General features: G+C 38.6%; 3 protein-coding genes across 5 annotated transcripts; all 3 read left to right on the top strand.

Annotated features, from left to right (window-relative positions):
- Positions 1-830: 830 nt before the first annotated feature.
- LOC120729024 (cGMP-specific 3',5'-cyclic phosphodiesterase-like) lies at positions 831-5,101 on the top strand. 3 transcript variants are annotated; one of them, XM_040024400.1, is made up of 8 exons: positions 831-1,308; positions 1,581-2,247; positions 2,954-3,037; positions 3,172-3,252; positions 3,371-3,460; positions 3,554-3,706; positions 3,855-4,171; positions 4,699-5,101. In XM_040024400.1, the coding sequence occupies exons 1-7, from the start codon at positions 1,031-1,033 to the stop codon at positions 3,999-4,001; spliced, it is 1,500 nt and encodes a 499-aa protein (XP_039880334.1). In that variant the 5' UTR covers positions 831-1,030; the 3' UTR covers positions 4,002-4,171; positions 4,699-5,101. The 3 variants fall into 3 exon arrangements, with proteins under 3 accessions (XP_039880334.1, XP_039880332.1, XP_039880333.1); XM_040024398.1 differs by having other exon boundaries at positions 3,554-4,171; XM_040024399.1 differs by lacking the exon at positions 4,699-5,101 and having other exon boundaries at positions 3,554-4,291.
- On the top strand, positions 4,743-10,998 carry LOC120729246 (cGMP-specific 3',5'-cyclic phosphodiesterase-like). The gene is made up of 12 exons (XM_040024785.1): positions 4,743-4,874; positions 4,992-5,042; positions 5,531-5,677; positions 6,446-6,574; positions 7,650-7,744; positions 7,912-7,999; positions 8,201-8,301; positions 8,407-8,484; positions 8,584-8,647; positions 8,750-8,824; positions 9,503-9,586; positions 9,768-10,998. Exons 1-12 carry the CDS (start codon positions 4,743-4,745, stop codon positions 9,936-9,938), a joined length of 1,215 nt encoding a protein of 404 aa, XP_039880719.1. The 3' UTR covers positions 9,939-10,998.
- Positions 10,999-11,058: 60 nt separating this feature from the next.
- LOC120729026 (histone PARylation factor 1) lies at positions 11,059-19,794 on the top strand. Its single transcript, XM_040024401.1, has 8 exons — positions 11,059-11,181; positions 12,035-12,218; positions 13,004-13,190; positions 13,399-13,497; positions 16,683-16,836; positions 16,953-17,040; positions 18,905-19,077; positions 19,450-19,794. The coding sequence occupies exons 1-8, from the start codon at positions 11,143-11,145 to the stop codon at positions 19,582-19,584; spliced, it is 1,059 nt and encodes a 352-aa protein (XP_039880335.1). The 5' UTR covers positions 11,059-11,142; the 3' UTR covers positions 19,585-19,794.
- Positions 19,795-20,231: the final 437 nt, after the last annotated feature.

Raw genomic sequence — 20,231 nt, 5'->3', positions numbered from 1 at the left:
GATATTCCCTAAAAACTAAATAAACATTGTTCTGGTCACCTTGCTTTTATGATCTTCGGCTTTTCTTTTTTTTTTTTTTGCAAGGAGTACAATTTATGTTATGTTGTACTTATGTTGCACGTATAAATGTATTTAACAGAATCTGGCTAAATGAAATGTACTTGACTGGTATACAGTTGGCATTCAGTTTACACCAAGCCTATTTTGCTCCATCATTAATTATTTAAATAAAAGAAACTTTTGATTATATATATTTCAGTTACATTTTACTCAAATTTATTTCTTGTTTAAGAGGACAAAGTACTATTTTGTAAGATATTAGCACAGTGTGAAATAATCTTCTAATGTCCAGTTAATGCTATATATCTGTAATGATATCTGACTGTGTTCATGTTGTTCTTGGTTGTTTATTTTAATTCTAAAGGTCTAAATTGCAACGCTCAAATATTTGCTGATCATGTGATCACCTATGCTTTTTTATATAAAGCTTAAAGGTTAATTTATAGTTTATCCACATCACGTAAGTGAATAACACATAATATGTTGTGTACTTATGATGATTAAACCATATTTTGTCCTTTTTACTTGGTTTTATTTCTCGTTCTGTACTTCAAGCCAAATAATTAGGATTAACCTATTATTTACTATTTAAATGAGGACATGTTGGTGCTTTTTTGTTATTGTACAAATAAATATCACAATAGGTTGGTTTTCCTAGTTCTAAGATATTTACTTTTTTGGACACTTGGACACAGGTGTTAAAGTTAAATGACGAGTTCATAACATGTACGAGCCGGGGGTTAGAGCAAATCCATTTAATCAGGTTCCTTTAGTGGATATCGGCTAAATAAAGGTCAAGGGATTACCTTGACGCAATCGTTTTCACGGGCTCTTTATGCTCTGCTCTCTGGCAAGTCGTTAGTCTGTCTTACTTTCTGCCTCCTCGCGTTCGAGGTGTTTCTCTTAGATAGCTCACTGGGCGTAAAAACTGAGTTTACCCGATCTTTTCTCGATTTACCTGAGCGAGGGGATGCCCTGCCTTCACTCTGAAGCACTAGAGTCCATGGAGCCTGGCAGCGTGAGTCCTGGGGCATCTCCGGACGCTGGCGCAGAGTCGATCCGCAGGGAAATCGTGAGCGACTCGCCGATGGTGCAAGGCACGGGTTGGTTCTTCTCCCCACTGTGGAGTCCAAGGTCCAGGTTGCGTAGCAGGAAATTTGGAGATGGTACGACAAGCTACCAAGAGGACGCATGGTTGGATGACCACTCCGACTTCACAAGGGCTTACTTTTTACGCAGAACCTCAGCGTAAGAGTTTACATTTTATACCTCTACAGTTTTAGCTGAAACTCAAATTACTCAGATCCCTCAAAATTATAATGTGCGATTAAAACGTTTTTAACAAACTTTTGTTGAATAAAACGCTTGTAAAGGTGAACACTTTATTAGTAATGAAAATATAAGGTGCCTTAGATAAAATTATGTTTCCACATATACGTTTAATACTTATTATACAAATTTTAAGTACTTTATTTTAGTTTTGCTTTTAAATAAATCGTGTAATCTGTGTATGATTTCAGGGTCAGTTGTCCACAGACAGAGATGTCCCCACTTCTGTCAAGGTTTCAAAGGAGGAGCTCTGACCATTCCGAGGCGCTCATGAAGGCACCTTATCGGAGGAATTCTTCCCCATTGAGAAGCTCAGACCTGAACGTTTTAACTTTGACAGACAGACGCCTCGCTTCAAATCTCAGTGTCCCTGAATGGATGGACCACTTTGGTCCAGATGTTAAAGAAAGCCATTCACCATGCTCTCTCTGCTTACCTCGTTGTTCCCGTTTTCAGTTTTCTCCCTGTCAACCACGAGCTCCCGTTTGCCCCTGCTCATCTAGCTTACCCCACCCTCCACAGTTTTTTCCACCCACATCATGTGGCCATGGTGACGGCTGCCCTTGGATGATGGGGCTCCTAGGAGAAGGCCTAAGCTGTATGGGTTCTTTAGCAGAGCTCTGCCAGGGGGCTGTGATCCATGTTGGGGAGCTACTGGGAGCAGAGGGTGTTTCGCTCTCTCTTGTACGGAAACACTGTGGTGGAAGGAGTAGCTTGGAAGACGTGATAGCCCTAACATCACTGGGGCACTTGAATGAGGGAAACCCATACAGCCAATCTCATCTAGAACTGGTAAAAGGGATCATGGGATGCGTAATGGCTACAGCTTCACCAATAAATCTAAGAGATGCATCTAAGGTAAATGTTGATGTCATGATTGTACATGTAGGCTTAACTCCCATGTTCCAGGGCACAGGCGAGGGATTAAAAATCAGAAATGAGGACTGCATGTTTAATGAGTCACCCATTTCCTGAAAGTCTGTTTTGAGATGATGACATGGCTATTTGAAGAAGCCTGATAGGGAATCCCTGGTGACGCAGTTTCTTTTAATCCTTTTAGTGACTGCTTCCAGTGATAAACCTTGGATTACTGTCCTTTCCTGGCACATGCCCACACATACACCCCCACAAAAGTAGATTCATGCCAAAGCTGTCTAAAAGGCTTACAGGTGGTGGTCACAGCAGCTCTTCTTGCCCTCACAAGTAAGGTGATTTGGAATGTGTGCCTGGAAGAGTTGAACACCAGGTAAACCCAGTCAGCGTGGGTGTGCATGGGTTGTCCCTAATAACTTGGTAGATGCCAAGCATCCTGAGAAGTGTGGGTATTTTTGGTCAGATGTGGCTAAAGCTGATGAACAGCGCCGACCCAATAGCTTAACAACAAAGGGTTATGAAGAGAATAAAGTTAGTTTAGGTATTAAAGTCTGTTGCTACTCAGTTGCCACAAATATCTAACATACATAAGACTGTTGGATAGGATATGTTTAAAACATGTTGCTGTTAAGTAATTAATATTAAGTGATCCTCTTACATGCACTTATGTTTTCCTTATTTGTCCCAGCAGGACCCCAGATTCAACTTAGCCAATGATCAAACATCAAAGATCAGGACGGTTCTGAGCGTTCCTATCGGCAACCACAGGGGAGAGGTATGTGTGCCGTTGCAAATACCTTTAACTAATGTAAATGTCCTGTGGATTTTTCAGTGGCATATTGTCCATTGTCATAACAGAATTTTAAACATAGATTGGATGAAAATAAAACGTTTTCTTTTTTTGAACAGGTTTTAGGTGTCCTGCTAATGATCAACAAAAGAAATAGTTGCGATGGATCACGTTCTGTTTTCACAAACGTTGATGAAAAGGTGAGGGATTGGACTTTAGTATGGAGATTTTTTTCCATTATACATTATTTATAATGTCAGATATTTGCCTTGTCTTAATGCTTACCACCCATAAATACGCGTTTGATTTTGTTTTAAGGTGTTGTCAAATCACATGGATGTGTTGGGGACTGTCCTGGATAATGTCCAGCTGTATGAAGGTGCGAGACAAGAGGCTAAACGCAGTAAGGTAAAGCCAGAGAACAGTTTAAAATCGTTTTATGCCTTGTAACATGTATATCTAAGCAATATCTTCATGCATATGTGTGTGTGTGTGGTCCAGGCTTTGATAGAGATGGCACAAGTACTATCAAAGGAGCACCATTCCCTTGAAGTTATGCTGAGTAAGATGGCTGCCACCATCATGCCCTTTACACACGCTCAATACTGCACCATCTTTATCCCCAGTGAGCAAACTTCAGACACTGAAGAAAAGGTACATTATCTTGACATCCTGCTCAATTTCCTTGTTTTCCATTACTTTGTCTGTTCAGAATATAGTACAATATTTTTAGCCATACACAATGTTTTCATTTTTTTTGTTTTGTTTTGTTTTGTTTTTCATTTTTGTCTTTTGATTACAGACTTTATTCTCAAGAGTTATACATTTGGAATGTGAGGAGCTCGGATCAACCTGCCAGATCTACAGAAGGTATTGTCCGGAGACTTTGCAAGTCCTTGCTGTTGATTTACTTTTAAAACAAATATGGGATATTTGGGGGGTTTTGTAATTTGAAAGTATAATTTTTCAGGGAGCATGACCTCAGGAATATAGATCCATCATATGCCTTTCGAACCCTGACTTCTATGGAAACACTTAATATGTCGAAGAGTTCTGATGAACTGAAAAGGAGTCTCATCTGCTGCCCAGTTAGAAATGAGAGATCTGAAAATGTTATCGGTAAGTTCCTTTCTTGAATGGCAGTAAACATTGTAAACAGGATAGAATTTGAAAATAAATCTTTCACACCTCTGTTACCAGACAAGCACAAATGAAGCACAGCATACAAAGCCCTCTTATTAAAATATAAAATAAAGTAGTATGAAATAATATAAAATAATAGGTTTCACAGATGATTTGCAGTGACTTTTCACAGCTAGAAATCCTTACTTACTGTTTAGACCTTTTCAGTCTTTATACTACTTACTGTGATCTGCTCTGAGAAGACCAGATCTGGACAAGTTGTTCCATCACAAATTAGATCTTATAAAATTGTTTCAGTTTTTAATCCAGTTATCTTTTCTAGCCACTTGAATATTTAGATGCTGAGATTATTATTGTGATTTTTTTCCCAGTGATTCCAAAAACAAGTTGCCCATCTCAGCTTTACCACAGAAAGCAACTAGACTATGTGTTAAAAACAAAAACATAATTTGAAGAACTTTGTGCTCAAGCTACACAACCATCTGTCTTTTAATGTCATTTAGCTGTGTGCCAGCTGATGAACAAACAAAGCAGAGACTCAGATGAAATGGAAGTCTTTAACCGATATGACGAGCGCCTTCTGGAAGACCTGGCAGTGTATTGTGGCCTGGCTCTACAGTATGCTCAGGCAGTCCAGATCACTGAGGAGCGAAGGGCCAGTATAGAGGTCACACAGGAGGTGAGAACACTATCTCGCCCAATTAGTAAGTTAGAGAAGAGTCAGAAAAATAATTCATACATTAACAAATCTTAAAGTTTTGTTTCTGAGTTTTCTTTGTTTGTTGTAATTGTGCAGGTCCTTGCCTACCACATCACTGCAGCAGAGCAGGAAATCCAGGCATTGCAGGTGAGTCTTTCTTTGGAAGAAATCAGCCTTTCTCTTTTTATCCAGTTTATCCCTGTTGCAGCGTGGCATCGTGCATGTAAATAGTGATTTAAAGTAAATAGCGCACACATTTGTTCCCTTTTCTTTCATATACCTTGTTCTTTCTGTTAAATGCCTTCCTTCTCCACTCCTCCTATTTTTTTAATCACTATGGCAGTAGTCATGCAATCAACCCTTGCTTTGTTCCAAGAGGCCAGATTTACAGGCTTTAATGCTATTGTAGAACTAATGCCCTAACAACTTAAAGCTCTTGATCAGCTGCTATCACTGAATGTGAGTGCAAAGGTTAAGGTAACCTCCTCACCCATGTTAAAGCTAGATGGGTTTTCTGTGTTTACACACTTAGGTAAACTGAGGAAAAGAGCTCAAGTTCTATTTTGTTTGTGTGTGTTTGTGCTTGAACGTCCTGAAGAGTACATTTCAATTTCTTTTATTGGTTGTGTTTTTAGGAGGTCACCATTCCTTCTGCTGAATTGCTGAATATTCTAGACTTCCATTTCTCTGGTTTCGGCGTGCCAGAAGACGCGACAACACAATCCACGATTCGCATGTTCCTGGATCTCAATTTGGTGCAGGATTTTAACATAAACTACAAGGTAGCTCAGCTTCTATTAATATTAGTAGCGTTATTTTCTTTATCATATAAATGAGGAAACAGGGCAGTTAAGTTGTTTAAGTTAATTTTTGTTTGTTTGTTTGTTTGTTTGTTTTAGAACGAAATGACATTAATAGGCTTGTTTCATAAGTATTCATAAATTCAAAAATCCTTTTTCATACACATCATGCTTCTTTTACAGCTTTTTTTTTCAATCAGGATACAGGATAGTGCTTGTATCAGTGTTAGTGTGAAGCCAGTTTGGCACAAAATTCAAGGTTTAATAACTAAGCATTTCACAATGTTCCATTTTAAAAGTTGGGGTAAAGAGATTTTGGTAAGAAGAAAAGCTTCTCTGTCAAAATCTGCAAGCTGCATCTGCAAATTATCTGTGAATTTCTTGGTAAAATCCTGTTGTGTAGCTACTGATGTTAAGGACTGTGAAACCCTGGGGTTCTGTGGTGGTTCAAGCTTGTTTCACTGGCATTGGTCTTTTTTTCATTTCATTAACTCCACCTTATCTAAGGCACCAAAACAGGAATCACGTTAGTGGGAAAAGGACCTTTGAGAGAGGAGAATATGAGTTCATAATGGATATTTTAGTGTTATCTTATTAGCTCTTACATTTGACAATATGTAGTTCAATATGTCTCTTTGAGTTACAGGAATTTCACTACTGACAAACTAGAAAAGCACAATAGAATCACCTAATACCTTAAATATTCTCAATTTCTATTATTTATCAATTTTACATATCTCATCCTTCCAGAGTCTTTGCCAGTGGGTTTTGACTGTGAAACGTGGCTACAGGAACAACGTGCCCTACCACAACTGGCACCATGCAGTGAGCACTGCTCAAAGCATGTTTGCAATGCTCATGGCAACAGACCAACTCCAGGTTAGTTTGTGGTAAAAGCAGAGTGGGTCTGTAGTTGCTATTATTATAATTTTGTTTACAATCCATTCTATGTGTCCATGTGACAGTCACACTGTGATATTTGCGTCCTATTCCTCTGTGGGGCAACCTGCATATGGCCAATAAAGCATTCATTCATTCATTCATTCATAATGCCGCCGGAGTTTCGTCTGTCCTGTAGCTCAGAAGTTTTGGGAGGAGTCAGTTGAGGACTGCCAGGGTTGTCCTTCCATACTCAGCGCTCTTAACTGTTTGGAAGAGGATTAATTTTAGATCTTGCCAAAACCTCTTAACTGCTGTCTGTAACAATCAGACACATGCCTATGCCTCAACTCAAGTGACTTCTGCCATTCACTCACCAGTGTTTTAAGCTTTTTGGAGATCCAGGTATATGGCCACCCTGGGGGTCTCTGTACCAGGACCAAGCTGTATCTGTTATGCATATTTGTATCTGTTATAGTTTGGAGCTTAATTATGTGGGATATTCAATGAAGACACTGACTGGTATTAGTAACACTAAAATGGAAGTATCATTTGTCGTACTTCATTTCTTTTACATCAAACATCGAATAGTAGAATTACAGTTACACATTTTTTTTCAGTATTTGTTCAGACAGAAAATGACATTACTATCTAACATTTTACTGTCTTATCACTTAATTCTTTTAGATTAGAGATTATTTAAATACAATTAAAATACAAAAAAAATTAAAAATGATTTAGAGATTTTGCATCATCAACTATCCATAAATTCCTGCTTCTTGTTTTTTACCCTTGCATATACTCATGTGTAGGGATCCATAGACTTCAGCTCCAATTGGGGTTGGTCCTTTATCATCTTATCTGTTAGAAACTTTTATTATCGACTTTTGACAGCACATAATCCAGCTATTGATACAAACTTTCTTTTATTTTGTGTAGCACATGTGCAATATATACATGTGCAGATGATTATTTTCTCACTTATTATTTTTTTCCTATAAAGCGTTCAATTATAAAATGCAGAAAAATAATTTTCTTCATTATTACAACCTGTTTCTTTCTGTTCATATGTTAGACCATTTTTTCTCGTCTGGAGATCTTAGCGTTGATGATAGCCACTCTGAATCATGATGTCGATCACAGAGGAGTTAATAATTCCTTCATAGAAAGGTAAATGTTACTTCTTCATCTCTCACATTTACTCCATTACTTATTTTTACTCTAAATTATCTAGACCATAATTATTTGTATTTATTTTGATTTGTACTATCTATAACACTTATTAGTCACTGCCTACTTATATTCAGTCCTGATTCTTTCTTTCTTTTTTCTCTCAGGACTCATCAGCCTTTAGCTCAGTTATATGGACACTCCTCTCTTGAGAACCACCACTACAACCTGTGTGTCTTCATCCTAAACAACACTGTAAGATGCAAGAAATCTTTTTTTTTTTAACTTATAAGTTATGTTTGCATGCACACAACAGGACGTTCAAATGAAGCTCGTATACTATATCTATTATTCTGCAATCATTCCACTTGTGAAATAATTAGATTATTTTGATCTCTGTGTGTGAACTTGTAGTCTTCAATTTAATTTACTTTCTTTCTCTCTCTCATCTTCCAGGGCAGTCAGATTCTTAGCGGTCTGTCTGCTGAAGAGCACAAAGCTCTATTACACCTAATCAAAAGGGCAATCCTTGCCACAGACCTGACCGTCTACATGGAGTACGTCTGAAACATTAAAAATGTCATAGAAGACGTAGATTACACATTAAGTCAGTCTTATTTTAACCCATGTTTCTTCTGGCTGTTTTTAATTTTTTTTTTCAGAAGAAGAAAGGAGTTCTTTTCTCTTGCTAACAAAAGCGGAGTGAGCTGGAAAAGTGAGAAACAAAGAGACTTGCTCAGGTGAGAATCACATAAATTAGAATCAGAGGCATATTATATTGTTGTGCTCGGTAAACCAAGAGAATGCGCTGTGTTGTAAGCTATTACTTTACCCCACAGGTCAATGCTGATGACAGCCAGTGACCTCTCTGCTATCACAAAGCCTTGGCCTGAACAAAAAAGAGTAGGTCTCACAAAGTAGCTCTGAATGAAAAATAAAACACTTCATGCTTCATCTCTCAATCCTTTTTCACTGCAACCTTAACCTCACTCTTCCGCCTAACAGATTGCCAGTTTGGTTGCCATGGAGTTCTTTGCACAGGGGGACAAAGAGAGGGAAGAGTTCAAAATCAAACCCATTGTAAGTGGAGCTTGCAGGATTTGTAGTGTGCCAAGGATTCTGAAAATGTTGAGTGGAACTCACATCTGGATAAAAAAGTGTGCGCACATAAAAAGGAATTTAAATCAATATTATTTTTTCATGATTGGAATCTAACAAGAATCCAATCATTTGTGAATATCTTGTTTTAGTCTCATGATAAATGTTTTTAAGTTTAAAAGCCCTTCAGGCATGCTGTTGTCCTATTTCTTGTTGCGCTACAATTGCATCTACCCCGTCGTATAACAGTATCACAGTGCCAAAGACTGTTCTTTGAAAAAATACATAACCGCAAACACTGGTATGTCTTGGAATATCTTCATATTTTTGTCACTGTGGTTTAAAAAAAATTCTTATTTTATTCACACAGATTCAAAAAAGGGTTTTCATAAAATGTTACTGTTACTCTGTCTACACTATAACAAAAATAACAATATCTTTGAATACATAAAGCTTTATAAAGCCTGTTGTGTATTTCTGATGCATTTTTCCCCATTCAGAGTGAAGTAAATTTAATGTAGCTTGCAGTGTTTGGGGTTGAATTAATCTTCATATATAAATGTTCATATTCAAGTACTGCATACTTTTACAATTCTATCTGATCTTCTATAAGTGCTTTAAGTGCTTTTAAACAGCCACTTTATGCTTACTTTTCACTAGGACATAATGAACAGAGAAAACAGCACTCGACTGCCGTATATGCAAGTTGAATACATTGATGAGGTCTGCTATCCACTCTACAAGGTGTGTTATTACTATTGGTATTGTGTAAGCAATGTGTAGATAACTGTATATTCTACTTGCATGCATGTGTCCTTATATATTTCATCACAGAATTCACCTTGTTGCCATCTTGTTCCCTTAAGATCAGTTGTAATTTCCACTGTTCTATCAACAATCCCATCTCTGTCTTTGCCTTCCTCAGACTGTATCGAGACTGTTTGACTCCTGCTCTCCTTTGCTAAATGGGTGTAAGAAGAACAGAGAAAACTGGCTGCAACTTGCTGATGAACAAGAAAAAGAAAACAATGAAAACATTAGTACAGACCCATCACTGCATGAAGACTTTAAGGGAGAGACACAGACAGACCAATGAACAGCGGACTGGAGAGAAGATGAAGACATGTGGCTTCAGAGGCTAAAAGGAGGCTTGCCCATATGTTCTATCTTCATTCTTCTAAGTGAAGACTGATCTATTGCTCACACATCAGAACTTTGATGAGCAAACTGGTTAATATGTTATGCAGTGGCCCTCACGGTTATGATTATTCCTGCACTTGTATTGCAAATAACTTATTGTGCCACGTATATAATAGCAAATTAAATGCATTTACTGTATGTAAAGATGTACTAAATAGCTTCTCAAAGTACTTTACATTAAAAGCTACATTCACATTTATGTTCTCTCTGTATGGAGTGTTAGGTTAGAAGATGGACTGCTCTGCCTTCACATTGATCCTACATTAATCTGTTTATTTAGCAGTGAAGCTTTGAAAGTCTGAAAAATGACTTTGATTATTTGCACACCATATTTGTATTTGTATTTTTATCTGTGCTACACTGAGTTTCGTAAGACCTGTATCCAGATTTTCAAATGCATAAGTATTTTAAATGTACTGCTTCCTTTCCACATACCATCAAATTAGTACAGTGATCTATAACATAATCAATTTTGTGAACTTGTATTCAACTATTTCTTTTATTAGATTACTGACATCTACATATTTTTTTTTATCTGATTTGACTTTCTTTCCATAATGGCTCTTTGGAGCACTTTGACCCTGTGCTAATTCTATTAATTGTTCCCCTTTATTGGCTCTGACTTACAAGGTTATCTTGAAATTTAGCAGAACTGATAACAACTAATGTTATTTCCACCATCTGAAACTGAGCAATAAAGATATTGTTCACCACACATATACAGCATGCATTTTAAATAATTATCCAGCCTAAAATGTTCAAAGTATTGTTACATACCTTCTATATGATTTGCATAACCTTGTTAATAGTAAGTAGTTATTTAGCTGAACTGTAGAGGCAAAAGGGGCAGATGAGTGTATAGTAAGCCAATTTATTATTATTATTATTATCAGTAGTAGTAGTAGTAGTAGTAATAGTAGTAGTAGTAGTAGTAGTAGTAGTGGCGTTGTTGTTATTGTTACCTGGATTATTTGGGGGAATGGACGTTTGCATTCCAGGCCTGTGGGTGGCACTGGTGCTCTTAAACAGGGCGCTGTTGCTGCCGACGGCTCGACGCTGACTGGCAGAAGAAGACTTCAACGGAGAAAAAGAGGAATAAAATGACAGGGCGCGCAAAAAGAAAACACAAAGCCGTTCAGGTAAATACGCTTTGTTTTGACCTGCTGTGTTTGGTGCAGGAATATGCGTTTAAAACAGCAGCCTTACCAAACGAGACGCCGTGCTCTGTGTGCAGCAGAGCAGCTGCCGTTAAAGTCGGTGTGAAGAAGTGTTTAGCAGCCTGACCGAGCAGCAGTGGATAACACGACAACATGGCAGCAGCTCTGCAGGCTGGTCCCACAAAGCAGCTTGTTCAGCGATGCTAACAGCACATACCTGAATGGGGTCTTGGGCTTTGATTAAATGGAAAGCACTGCACCATAACTGGACCTTTATGCTAGCTAGGAAATATCCGTACGTCGTTCCCATTCACTGATTGTGTAGTGTGGCATCAGCAAGCGCACTGTGGGTGTCTTCATTGATTGGTGCCTTTATCCATTAAACACCAATAAATGGCCCCATAAAATCGTTTTGCTAAGGTTGCGAGCAACTATTGGAAGAGATTTCGATCCCTACTCGTATTGTACACGCCACTGCAGGGTACAGAGTCCAAGGCAGTGGACACAGCTGTACTTATTGTACACTAGTTGCTGACGCGAGGTCGATGCATTAATTCTCACGCAGTAAATATTGACCTACTTCTGTGGAGACCATGATGCTCAATGATTATTATAGAAGTGTTTTGAATAACCTTTATCGATTTTTATTTATTTTTTTTGGAGGGGGGGGGGCTTCTTTTTATAATAATATAGTGGTTGGTTCAATGTATCCACAATATGTTTTACTGTCAACCTGCTGAATCAAAATGAGATATTTGGAGCTTGATATAATACATAAATAGGCAACTTACTATGCAGTATTGCTGAGGAGTTCCCCTGCTTTTCATGTCTTTAGGAAAAAGGCACAAATAATGGAGAGGTGAAGAAAGCTCGAAGTGAAGAATCCAATGATGTGCTGCCATCGGGAGTGAAATCGGAGCAACGTGATGAGCTGATGCAGTTGTACAGTTTTCAAATGCCAGAAGATCTGTACCACTTCTGGGAATTCTGCAGCGAGCTTTGCACTGACAACCCCTGTGGTATGATGATGTGGTACTAGACTTCATAGGGTGGAACCGCTGAATTTAATACTGCTTAGTATTTCAGTCTAATAGAACATTAAAGACGAGGTAATTCAAAGCAAAAAAAAAAAATCCACGTGACAGTCGGTGGTTAAGGACTTCAAAATGAACAGATCTCCTATTATACTTAAACATGAAATTCAGAAACTGTTTTTTAGCTATTAGATGCTCAATCGTTGTAATGAACTTAGGAGCTGTAATACAGGTGTGAAACAGATGACACAGTAGAAGACAGAAGCATCACGTCTGTAATACTGTAGTACTGTACGGTGCTTTAAAGGCCAGTGTAACAGCTAGCTAAAAGCAGATGTTCTTGAAGGTGCTGCGGTGAGTGGTAGTGTACACACTGCAGTAGAGTACAGCAGCTGACAGTCAAGGATCATTTCATCTATAAAATGTCAAATATACTGAACAATTTTATCTTTGATTTTTTTTTTTTTTTTGTTATTTTTGAATCCAGCCCTAAAACAGTGGATGATTTGTTTCCACTGAGTGTTGTTTTGTTCTCAGATTTAAGTTTATTTCATTCATCAAGATTTTTTTGTTTTTGTTTTTTTGAGCAGTGCAGATGATTCATTTTATCATTAAGTGAAAAATCTCCATCTCAGATACTTATGTGGTGTATAAGATATGTGCTACAAAACAGTGTGTCTATTTAGTAAAATATTTCATCAATAATTTGCACTTAAGTAATGCTTCTGTGTCAGCTCGTTTCTGTATCAATATATTGTCACTCTCTGTAGGTGCTCTGAAAGACTCGCTGGGATTGCAGCTAGTTGGACCATTTGATATTTTGGCAGGAGCTCACAAAAACTCCAAGAATTCCCAGCCGAACTTCCACCTTCACTGGCGATATTTTTATGACCCACCAGAGTTTCAGACCATACTCGCAGGGAGTGAGGACAGCCAGCATCACATTGGTTACTACAGGTATAGAACATAACATCTGAAGTGTGTGACTATCGGCTTTTATTAGAATCTTGTAGCTTCCACCAAAGGCTGCTTCCAACATTTGCTCTACCGAGAAGACAGAGAGCATCGTGTGTAATAATATGAAAATAGTGATAACAATATGTACATGAGCACAAGTGGTTCTGATTTTGTTGTTTTGTTTTGCTGAATTTCATTGTTCCGCCAGAGATACTCCAGACTCCCTCCCTTCGTTTGTTGGGGAAAATGAAGCCAAGAAGGGCTGTACTATAACACAGATGGGGGACAACGTGTTTGCTGCAGTCCAGTGAGTGTTAACCACCACAAACTCACCATATATCACTTTATATAATCCAAATTCCAGCTTAAGAAACAAATTCTTGGCACAAGAACAAAAAAGTCCTTGTGCATTAGTGACCACTGATGGTGGTGATTTTATTTCCCACATCACATTTCACAATAAACTGTTTTGTTTTTTTAAATGTAGTGTTTAGGTATGTACTGTTTAACAGGTTCTAAAAGTGATCTGAAGGGGGACAAATGCTGAAAAAGCAACAAGGTCACAGCCTCCAAAGCACGAGAAATGAAAACTGTTTTTTATGTTCAGGAAAATCAGGAAGAGCTTAGTATCAGCTGTACTGGAAGGTAGATCTGGGCAATATGGATTTAAAAAAAAAAAAAAATCACAATTTTTTTTTTTTTCTTTCTTTACTGAACAATTTCAGTTTCTGGTGAACTGGTGGCAGGGATACAGATTTAACGCTAAGCAAGAAGACTCTTTTTAGGAAAACCTGTTGTGTGGACTTTCCACTATTCCATCATGCTTGTTTGAATGGTATTATTTAGGGCTGCACGATTTTGCATAAAATGAGAATAACGATTATTTTTGCTTAGAATTGAGATCACGATTCTCTCATGATTTTCTTTTCCAGTATAAATATTTATTGCACTTATTAACTGCACATCAACTTCGCAACAGTTGAGACTGAACATAAAAACAATAAATAAACATAAAAACAACAAATGTCTCACATTTTGTTGTTGCCGCAAAATGTTGTACTGCTTGAAATTCCGTCTCCACCGTTGCTCGCTACTGCGTGTATAGAGCAGTGTTGCCAACTTAGCGACTTTGTCGCTATATTTAGCGAGTTTTCAGACCCCCTTAGCGACTTTTTTTCTAAAAAGCGACTAGCGACAAATCTGGCGACTTTTTCTGGTGTTATTGGAGACTTATTTATGACGACTTTTTGAAGTGAAAGCGCGTATCGCTTTTACTCTCAACAAGCAGCGGGTGCTGCCGTGGGCACCTCACCCGTTCCAAAGCGCTCACGGGCGGAGAATAGTCCCCCCAGCTTCTATCAGGGCAGAAGATGTTCACATGTGCGTCCGAACTGCAAATGAATCGCGCATGAGCGAAGCCGCTGCTCTCGCACTGACTGTAACGCAGTCAGTTCTTCTTTTACTGTTATGCTTTTTTGTGGATCACGAGGTTTAAAACTACTTATACACACACACACAGTAACTCCACCAGAGTGCCTATTTCGGGTCACTTTTGCCGGTCCAAGCCCGGATAAAGGAACAGGGTTGGAATTGTGACATTTAAAAAAACAATAATTGCTAAAATAAATTTAATTTGTAGTTATAAATAAATTCTAAATGCATTTAGAACGTTCTTTACTCACTTTATGTCTCTTCCATGATGTTATTTCTCTCTCCAGGCAGCAACGTAGGTTATAGTTATATTAGCATGACCAATTATGCAAATTAGGCGATGACGTCATTTAACGACTTCTAGCGACTTTTAGGACAGCCAATAGCGATTTTCCTTACTGAGGAGTTGGCAACACTGGTATAGAGCAGGTAGTGCAACAATAGAAAAATAGTTGCGGGACGGCACTGTGTAGCGTTTGTCTAGGGTGTTGATCATTTTCCTAAATCCCTCGTTTTGCACGGTGTTGATGGGAGCCATATCTTTGGTCAGGTGATAAGTAATAGCCTCCGTAATTTCTTTGTGCCTGCGGGAGTTCGACGTGAAGCGCTGTATAAGGTTCCCGTTATTGATGTTTGGGTGGTTGACCGGGACGGATTTTCTCCTGTCACTTTCTCGTCATCCCTGACGTGCTCTCCGTTGTTTTTTCCCCTGCTAATTTTAGCAGCCAGCTTCTGTATCACGTGGTATAAGGCTCCGCCCTTGTCATTTGTTGAGCAGGAAGAGTGAGCGCTTGTTTTCATGCAGATTACGTCCCGGATCAAAATGCGGTACAATCGTCGTCGTCGTCTTTTTTTTTTTCTTTTTTTTTTTAAATCGCACATAAGTATGAATCGAGATCGCGATTTTCTAACGATTAATCGTGCAGCCCTAGTGTTATTGTGAAATACTTGATGAAGGTGGTATGTCATGTTACCAGACTTTGTCGGGACCTGTTAGTGCTATACCTTGCACACTGGCTTTATCTGTGCTTGATCTGATAGAGAAAACCATTCCCAGACTACTGACAGTGTTTCTTATTTACTGCTCACAAGGACATCTTAGTTGCCTGACATGTTTTTCACAAGTCCTTGCAAGTAATGTTTACATTATTTTTTTCGTCTTCTGAGGGAATGGGCAACATGTTGACTATGATTGACTGCTTTGGCGTTATGCCAACCCTACAATACTGTCTGATAGGCTATATGTATTGTCTGTCTGATCAAATTGTAAAGCCTACATTTATTATCATGGTCTAAAAAAAAAATTTTCTCGAAATAATATTGTAATCGTTTTATCATCCAGCACTATTAGAAAGTTGAAAGAATCATCAGTGCGTTGCATCCTGTTGTGTTTGGGGCTTTGTAGCTGTAGATCAGTCAGGGTACCTTTGCTGAACTCTTACATTACTAAAAGTGTATTTATGTGGATGTTGTTATTTTGATGCATATCACCCACCTAAACCTTCAGACCACAAATAAACTTTCATGGGAACAATAGTAGAATAATGCACCACATTTAACTGCAAAAACTGTTCAGGAATGTTTTGAGGAGTATGAAAAAAGCTTCAAGGTTTTAAGTTGACTTGCTGAGTTTCTGTGTCTGCCTGATTGAGCATCTGAATGTGTTGGGAAAAAACTCGAGTGCATGGAGACTTAAAGGAAGTCCTGCTAATCTGTTGATGCTTGATACCACAAAACGCCTTCTGAGGTCTTGTGTTGAGTCCACCCCTCAACAGCTCTGACCCACTGAGGTGTGGTCTCAGCACAAGGGGAAATTGTAGAGTATTAGGGTGGTGGCTTTAATGTTGTGGTTTATTTGTTTGTTGGCCACTTAAAATTCCATCAATAACTTGATGCTTACAGAAATAAACAGTCAAATTGGGTGATCCTTAACTTTTCATAATATGCCCTCTTGTCTTTCCTCCTTTTATTTCATGTGTGAGAGTGGAGGTACATTACTGCATGAAATTTTCTGTCATCACTTCTTTTTGTCTTGTAATTTGCTGTTCTTACTTCCTTCAGCCTGTATCTGCTGAGGAAGAGGAAAGAGAGGGGCAGTAAGAAAACTGGGGATGAGGCGTTGGAAACCTTGGAGGCAAAGCTGAGAGACAAAGCACAGACTCTGGGCTTTTCTCTGGAGCAGAAGACCAAAGACATGAAGCAGAGAGACAAGAAGGTAAAATGCACACGCCAACAAAAAAATTACCAAGACCTCGCTTGTAATACCCATTTAAAAAAAAAAAAAAAATGTGTTCTTAAAGTTGATGCTTGAAAACTTTTTACACACTATAGGTCGTAACAAAGACATTCCACGGCGCGGGCATTGTTGTACCTGTAGACAAGAATGATGTTGGATACAGGGAACTTCCAGAAACAGATGGTGAGTTTACAAATTTAAAGTTGTTTTAACACCAGTTTTTTCCATTTATCTTTTGTTTATTCATTGGTGAGGTAAACAAATTTTGATAAAGGAATTTAGCTTCTGTGAAATAAGCTGGTTATATAGATTGCAGAGATGTCTTGATGCATTCTTAATCATCCAGGTAAGTAAATCTCCAAAAGTTGATTCTGTTCATGTGGATGTAGCGTTTTCAGTGGGAGAAACGTTTCGTCACTCATCCAAGTGACTTCTTTAGTCTCAGCTGACTGCAAGTTTCCCCAATCTTATAACCAGTACATTTGCATAATGACTGAAACCAGCCCACTGAAGGAAAAATGGACTGGGAGGTCAGTTCCTTCATCTTGATTATGCAAATTCTCATGACCATTGATCAACAACCACTGATCAAAGATCACTGATCAATGGCCATGAGTACCATTCACACAGAGTTGGGGAATGGCTGCAATCACAGCATTGTAAGATGGCGAAAGATGTACCCTTAAGCGCCCTCCTCTATTCAGAGATGGTCTTTCCCTTTTCACGTAAATGGCCTCATTGACTCTGCGCTCAAACCAGCGTTCTTCCCTTTCCAGGATGTGTACATCCTCATCATTGAAAGAGTGTCCACCCTGTAGGTGTGAATACTGCAGAGTCCTGGTCTAATGAGGTGGCTCTTCTGTGTTGTGCCATCCGCTTTGCCAAAGGTTGTTTGGTTTCCCTGATGTATAAATCCTGGCAATCCTCCTGGCACTTAACAGTGTACACTGTACATATGTTACTCTGTTTGTGTCGGGGGACCAGATCCTTGGGGTGGACCAATTTTTGGTGCAGCGTGTTTTGGGGTTTAAAAGCCACAGAGACACGATGTTTAGAAAAAATGTGTCTCAACTGATACTCCTGACACATGGGATCACTACAGGTTTTTGCTTAGTCAGCGGTTGTCCTTCTCTCCTGGATCGGCTGGAACTTTCTTTAGGCGCCTTTCCAGCTTTGACAAAAGTCCAGCTGGGATAACCACATTTACTCAGGGCCTTCTTGATGTGATGTTCTTCTGCTTCCCTGTCCGCTGTGTCTGTGGGGATGGTGTTGGCGTCCTGATGACAACCAGTTTATGCTCCAGTGGATGATGAGCGTCAAACCTTAAATACTGATCTGTATGCGTAGGTTTCAGCTTTTAGATGTTCCCCATTACTGATGGAAATCTCACAGTCTAAGAAGGCTAACCTGTCACTTTTCATATCCTCCATGGTAAATTTGATGTGTCGGTCCACCAAGTTAATGTGATTCGTGAGCTGTGGTGGTACGTCCTGAGATTTGATTTTCATCCAGGTGTCATCCACATACCTGAACCAATGACTTGGTGGTGTTCCAGGGTAGGATAACAAAGCCCTCTTTTCCACTTCTTCCGTGTACAAATTGGCCACGATGGGTGAAACTGGGGAGCCCATGGCACACCCATGTTTCTGTCTGTAGAACTGACCCTTGTATGTGAAATAGGTGGAATGAAGATACAGTTCCAACAGCAAACACACTTGGTCAGTGCTGAGAGTGGTCCTGTTGCTGAGGTTGGGGTCATCCTGTAATCTCTTACGAACTACCTCCAACGCTTCCGTGACTGGGATGCAAGTGAAGAGACAATGCTGTTGACCGGAACTCATACGATTATAAGATCGGGGAAACCTCCAGTCAGCTGAGACCTGAAGAAGTCACTTGGATGAGTGACAAAACATTTCTCCCACTGAAAACGCTACCTCCAGATGAACAGAATCAACTTTTGGAGATTGCAGAGATTTTTATTTTTTTTTTTTTTTTTTTTTTTTTGTCTCCGCTCCTTAACAAATTTGTTTCTTCCCTTGTGTCCAAGCTGGTCTCAAGAAAATTTGTAAAGCCATTGTTGAAGCACGGACTGATGAAGAACGCGTCAAAGCTTTTGGACCGATCCAGGAAATGATAACATTTGTTCAGTTTGCTAATGATGAGTGCGACTATGGCATGGGTTATGAACTGGGAATAGACCTCTTCTGTTATGGATCTCATGTGAGTATACTGAGTCACTGATTCTTCAGCAATCATCTTTCTTGGATTTGATGTGATTTCTGAGATGACTTGTGAAATAAAAAGAACTTTTCTTTTCGACTTATTTCTTATTTAAAATGGGATAGTTTTAATTCTTTGACATATTTAAAACAAAACAAAACAAATCAAAAACAGGGGACATCAAACTTTTAGTGGCTATACTAGAACTATTAGTGGTTTAATGTTGCACATATGTTTATTCTATTTAACTTAAATGTAAGTTGGGAACTAATGCTTTGGTCCATACAAAGAACTGAATTTTCAAAACTTTTTAAGGACTGGATTTTGGGGATATAAATCATTTCTCTTTGATTTTCCCTCTCTCTCTTACAGTACTTCCACAAGGTTATCAAGCAACTTTTGCCCATGGCTTACAACTTACTGAAAAGGAACTTGTTTGGGGAAATTTTGGAGACCCATCTGTCAAGTCGTATCCATGACAACATAGACCAACTCTCTCCACATTAAAACAAAAAAAAAATTATTCAGAAGTACATTTCTGTTCTGGCTCTTTATAAGCTTTCCCACCATGTGTTCTTGTCTTCTGTTGTTTGTCATTGCTGATATTTTTGGTGGATTTGTGCTGCTGTCACTAACTGGAAACAGTTTAGTGATGTCTTGTTTGTAAAAGGTAGCTGTTCAATAAAGCTTTTTTTAAATATATATTTCTACTTTTTTTTTTTTTAAATTTAATTTTTTAACCTGTTTGATTTTTGTGTCCAGCCTAATCTGAGCCAAAGTCCACCTCACTTTACAGTTGAATTGTGCAGTCATCATAATTTTTGCCTTGAGTTTAGATCATCAAGGTGGACTGCATGTTGATCAGACTGCAGGCAATCTGATGAAACAATGCGTTTAAGGTGGTGTAATACCATAGAGTGGAAATAGAGGGCAGTGTTGTGTATGGGAGTTCATAAATGAGCAGCACGGTAAGATTCTGGGAACGACTTCCCATCATTCATATCATGAGTCATCATTTCCCATACTGTACATAGGATGTATTTGGTAACTGACATTTCTGTTGATGAATGTTTTGGCATATAGAAAGGGATTGATCCTTTCCTGTCTTTTCATTAGTCTTTCAGGATATGAAGAGAAAAACTGTAACAATAAGA

The sequence above is a fragment of the Simochromis diagramma genome, unplaced genomic scaffold, assembly GCF_900408965.1.
Source record: "Simochromis diagramma unplaced genomic scaffold, fSimDia1.1 OVJJ01000302.1, whole genome shotgun sequence".
NCBI classification, from domain to species: Eukaryota; Metazoa; Chordata; class Actinopteri; order Cichliformes; family Cichlidae; genus Simochromis; species Simochromis diagramma.
Note: the sequence above shows the minus strand (reverse complement) of the source record. Positions and strands in the feature narration are given on the sequence as shown.

Bases quoted from the DNA above. Each gene is read 5' to 3' on its own strand.
- LOC120729024 (XM_040024398.1), top strand. From the start codon at position 1,031: ATGCCCTGCCTTCACTCTGAAGCACTAGAGTCCATGGAGCCTGGCAGC. The intron at 1,309-1,580 runs GTAAGAGTTTAC...GTATGATTTCAG, and splicing joins TTTTTACGCAGAACCTCAGC to GGTCAGTTGTCCACAGACAG. The intron at 2,248-2,953 runs GTAAATGTTGAT...TTGTCCCAGCAG, and splicing joins ATCTAAGAGATGCATCTAAG to GACCCCAGATTCAACTTAGC.
- LOC120729246 (XM_040024785.1), top strand. From the start codon at position 4,743: ATGGAAGTCTTTAACCGATATGACGAGCGCCTTCTGGAAGACCTGGCA. The intron at 5,678-6,445 runs GTAGCTCAGCTT...TCATCCTTCCAG, and splicing joins ATTTTAACATAAACTACAAG to AGTCTTTGCCAGTGGGTTTT. The intron at 8,825-9,502 runs GTAAGTGGAGCT...ACTTTTCACTAG, and splicing joins AGTTCAAAATCAAACCCATT to GACATAATGAACAGAGAAAA.
- LOC120729026 (XM_040024401.1), top strand. From the start codon at position 11,143: ATGACAGGGCGCGCAAAAAGAAAACACAAAGCCGTTCAG. The intron at 13,498-16,682 runs GTGAGTGTTAAC...TACTTCCTTCAG, and splicing joins AACGTGTTTGCTGCAGTCCA to CCTGTATCTGCTGAGGAAGA. The intron at 17,041-18,904 runs GTGAGTTTACAA...CTTGTGTCCAAG, and splicing joins GGAACTTCCAGAAACAGATG to CTGGTCTCAAGAAAATTTGT.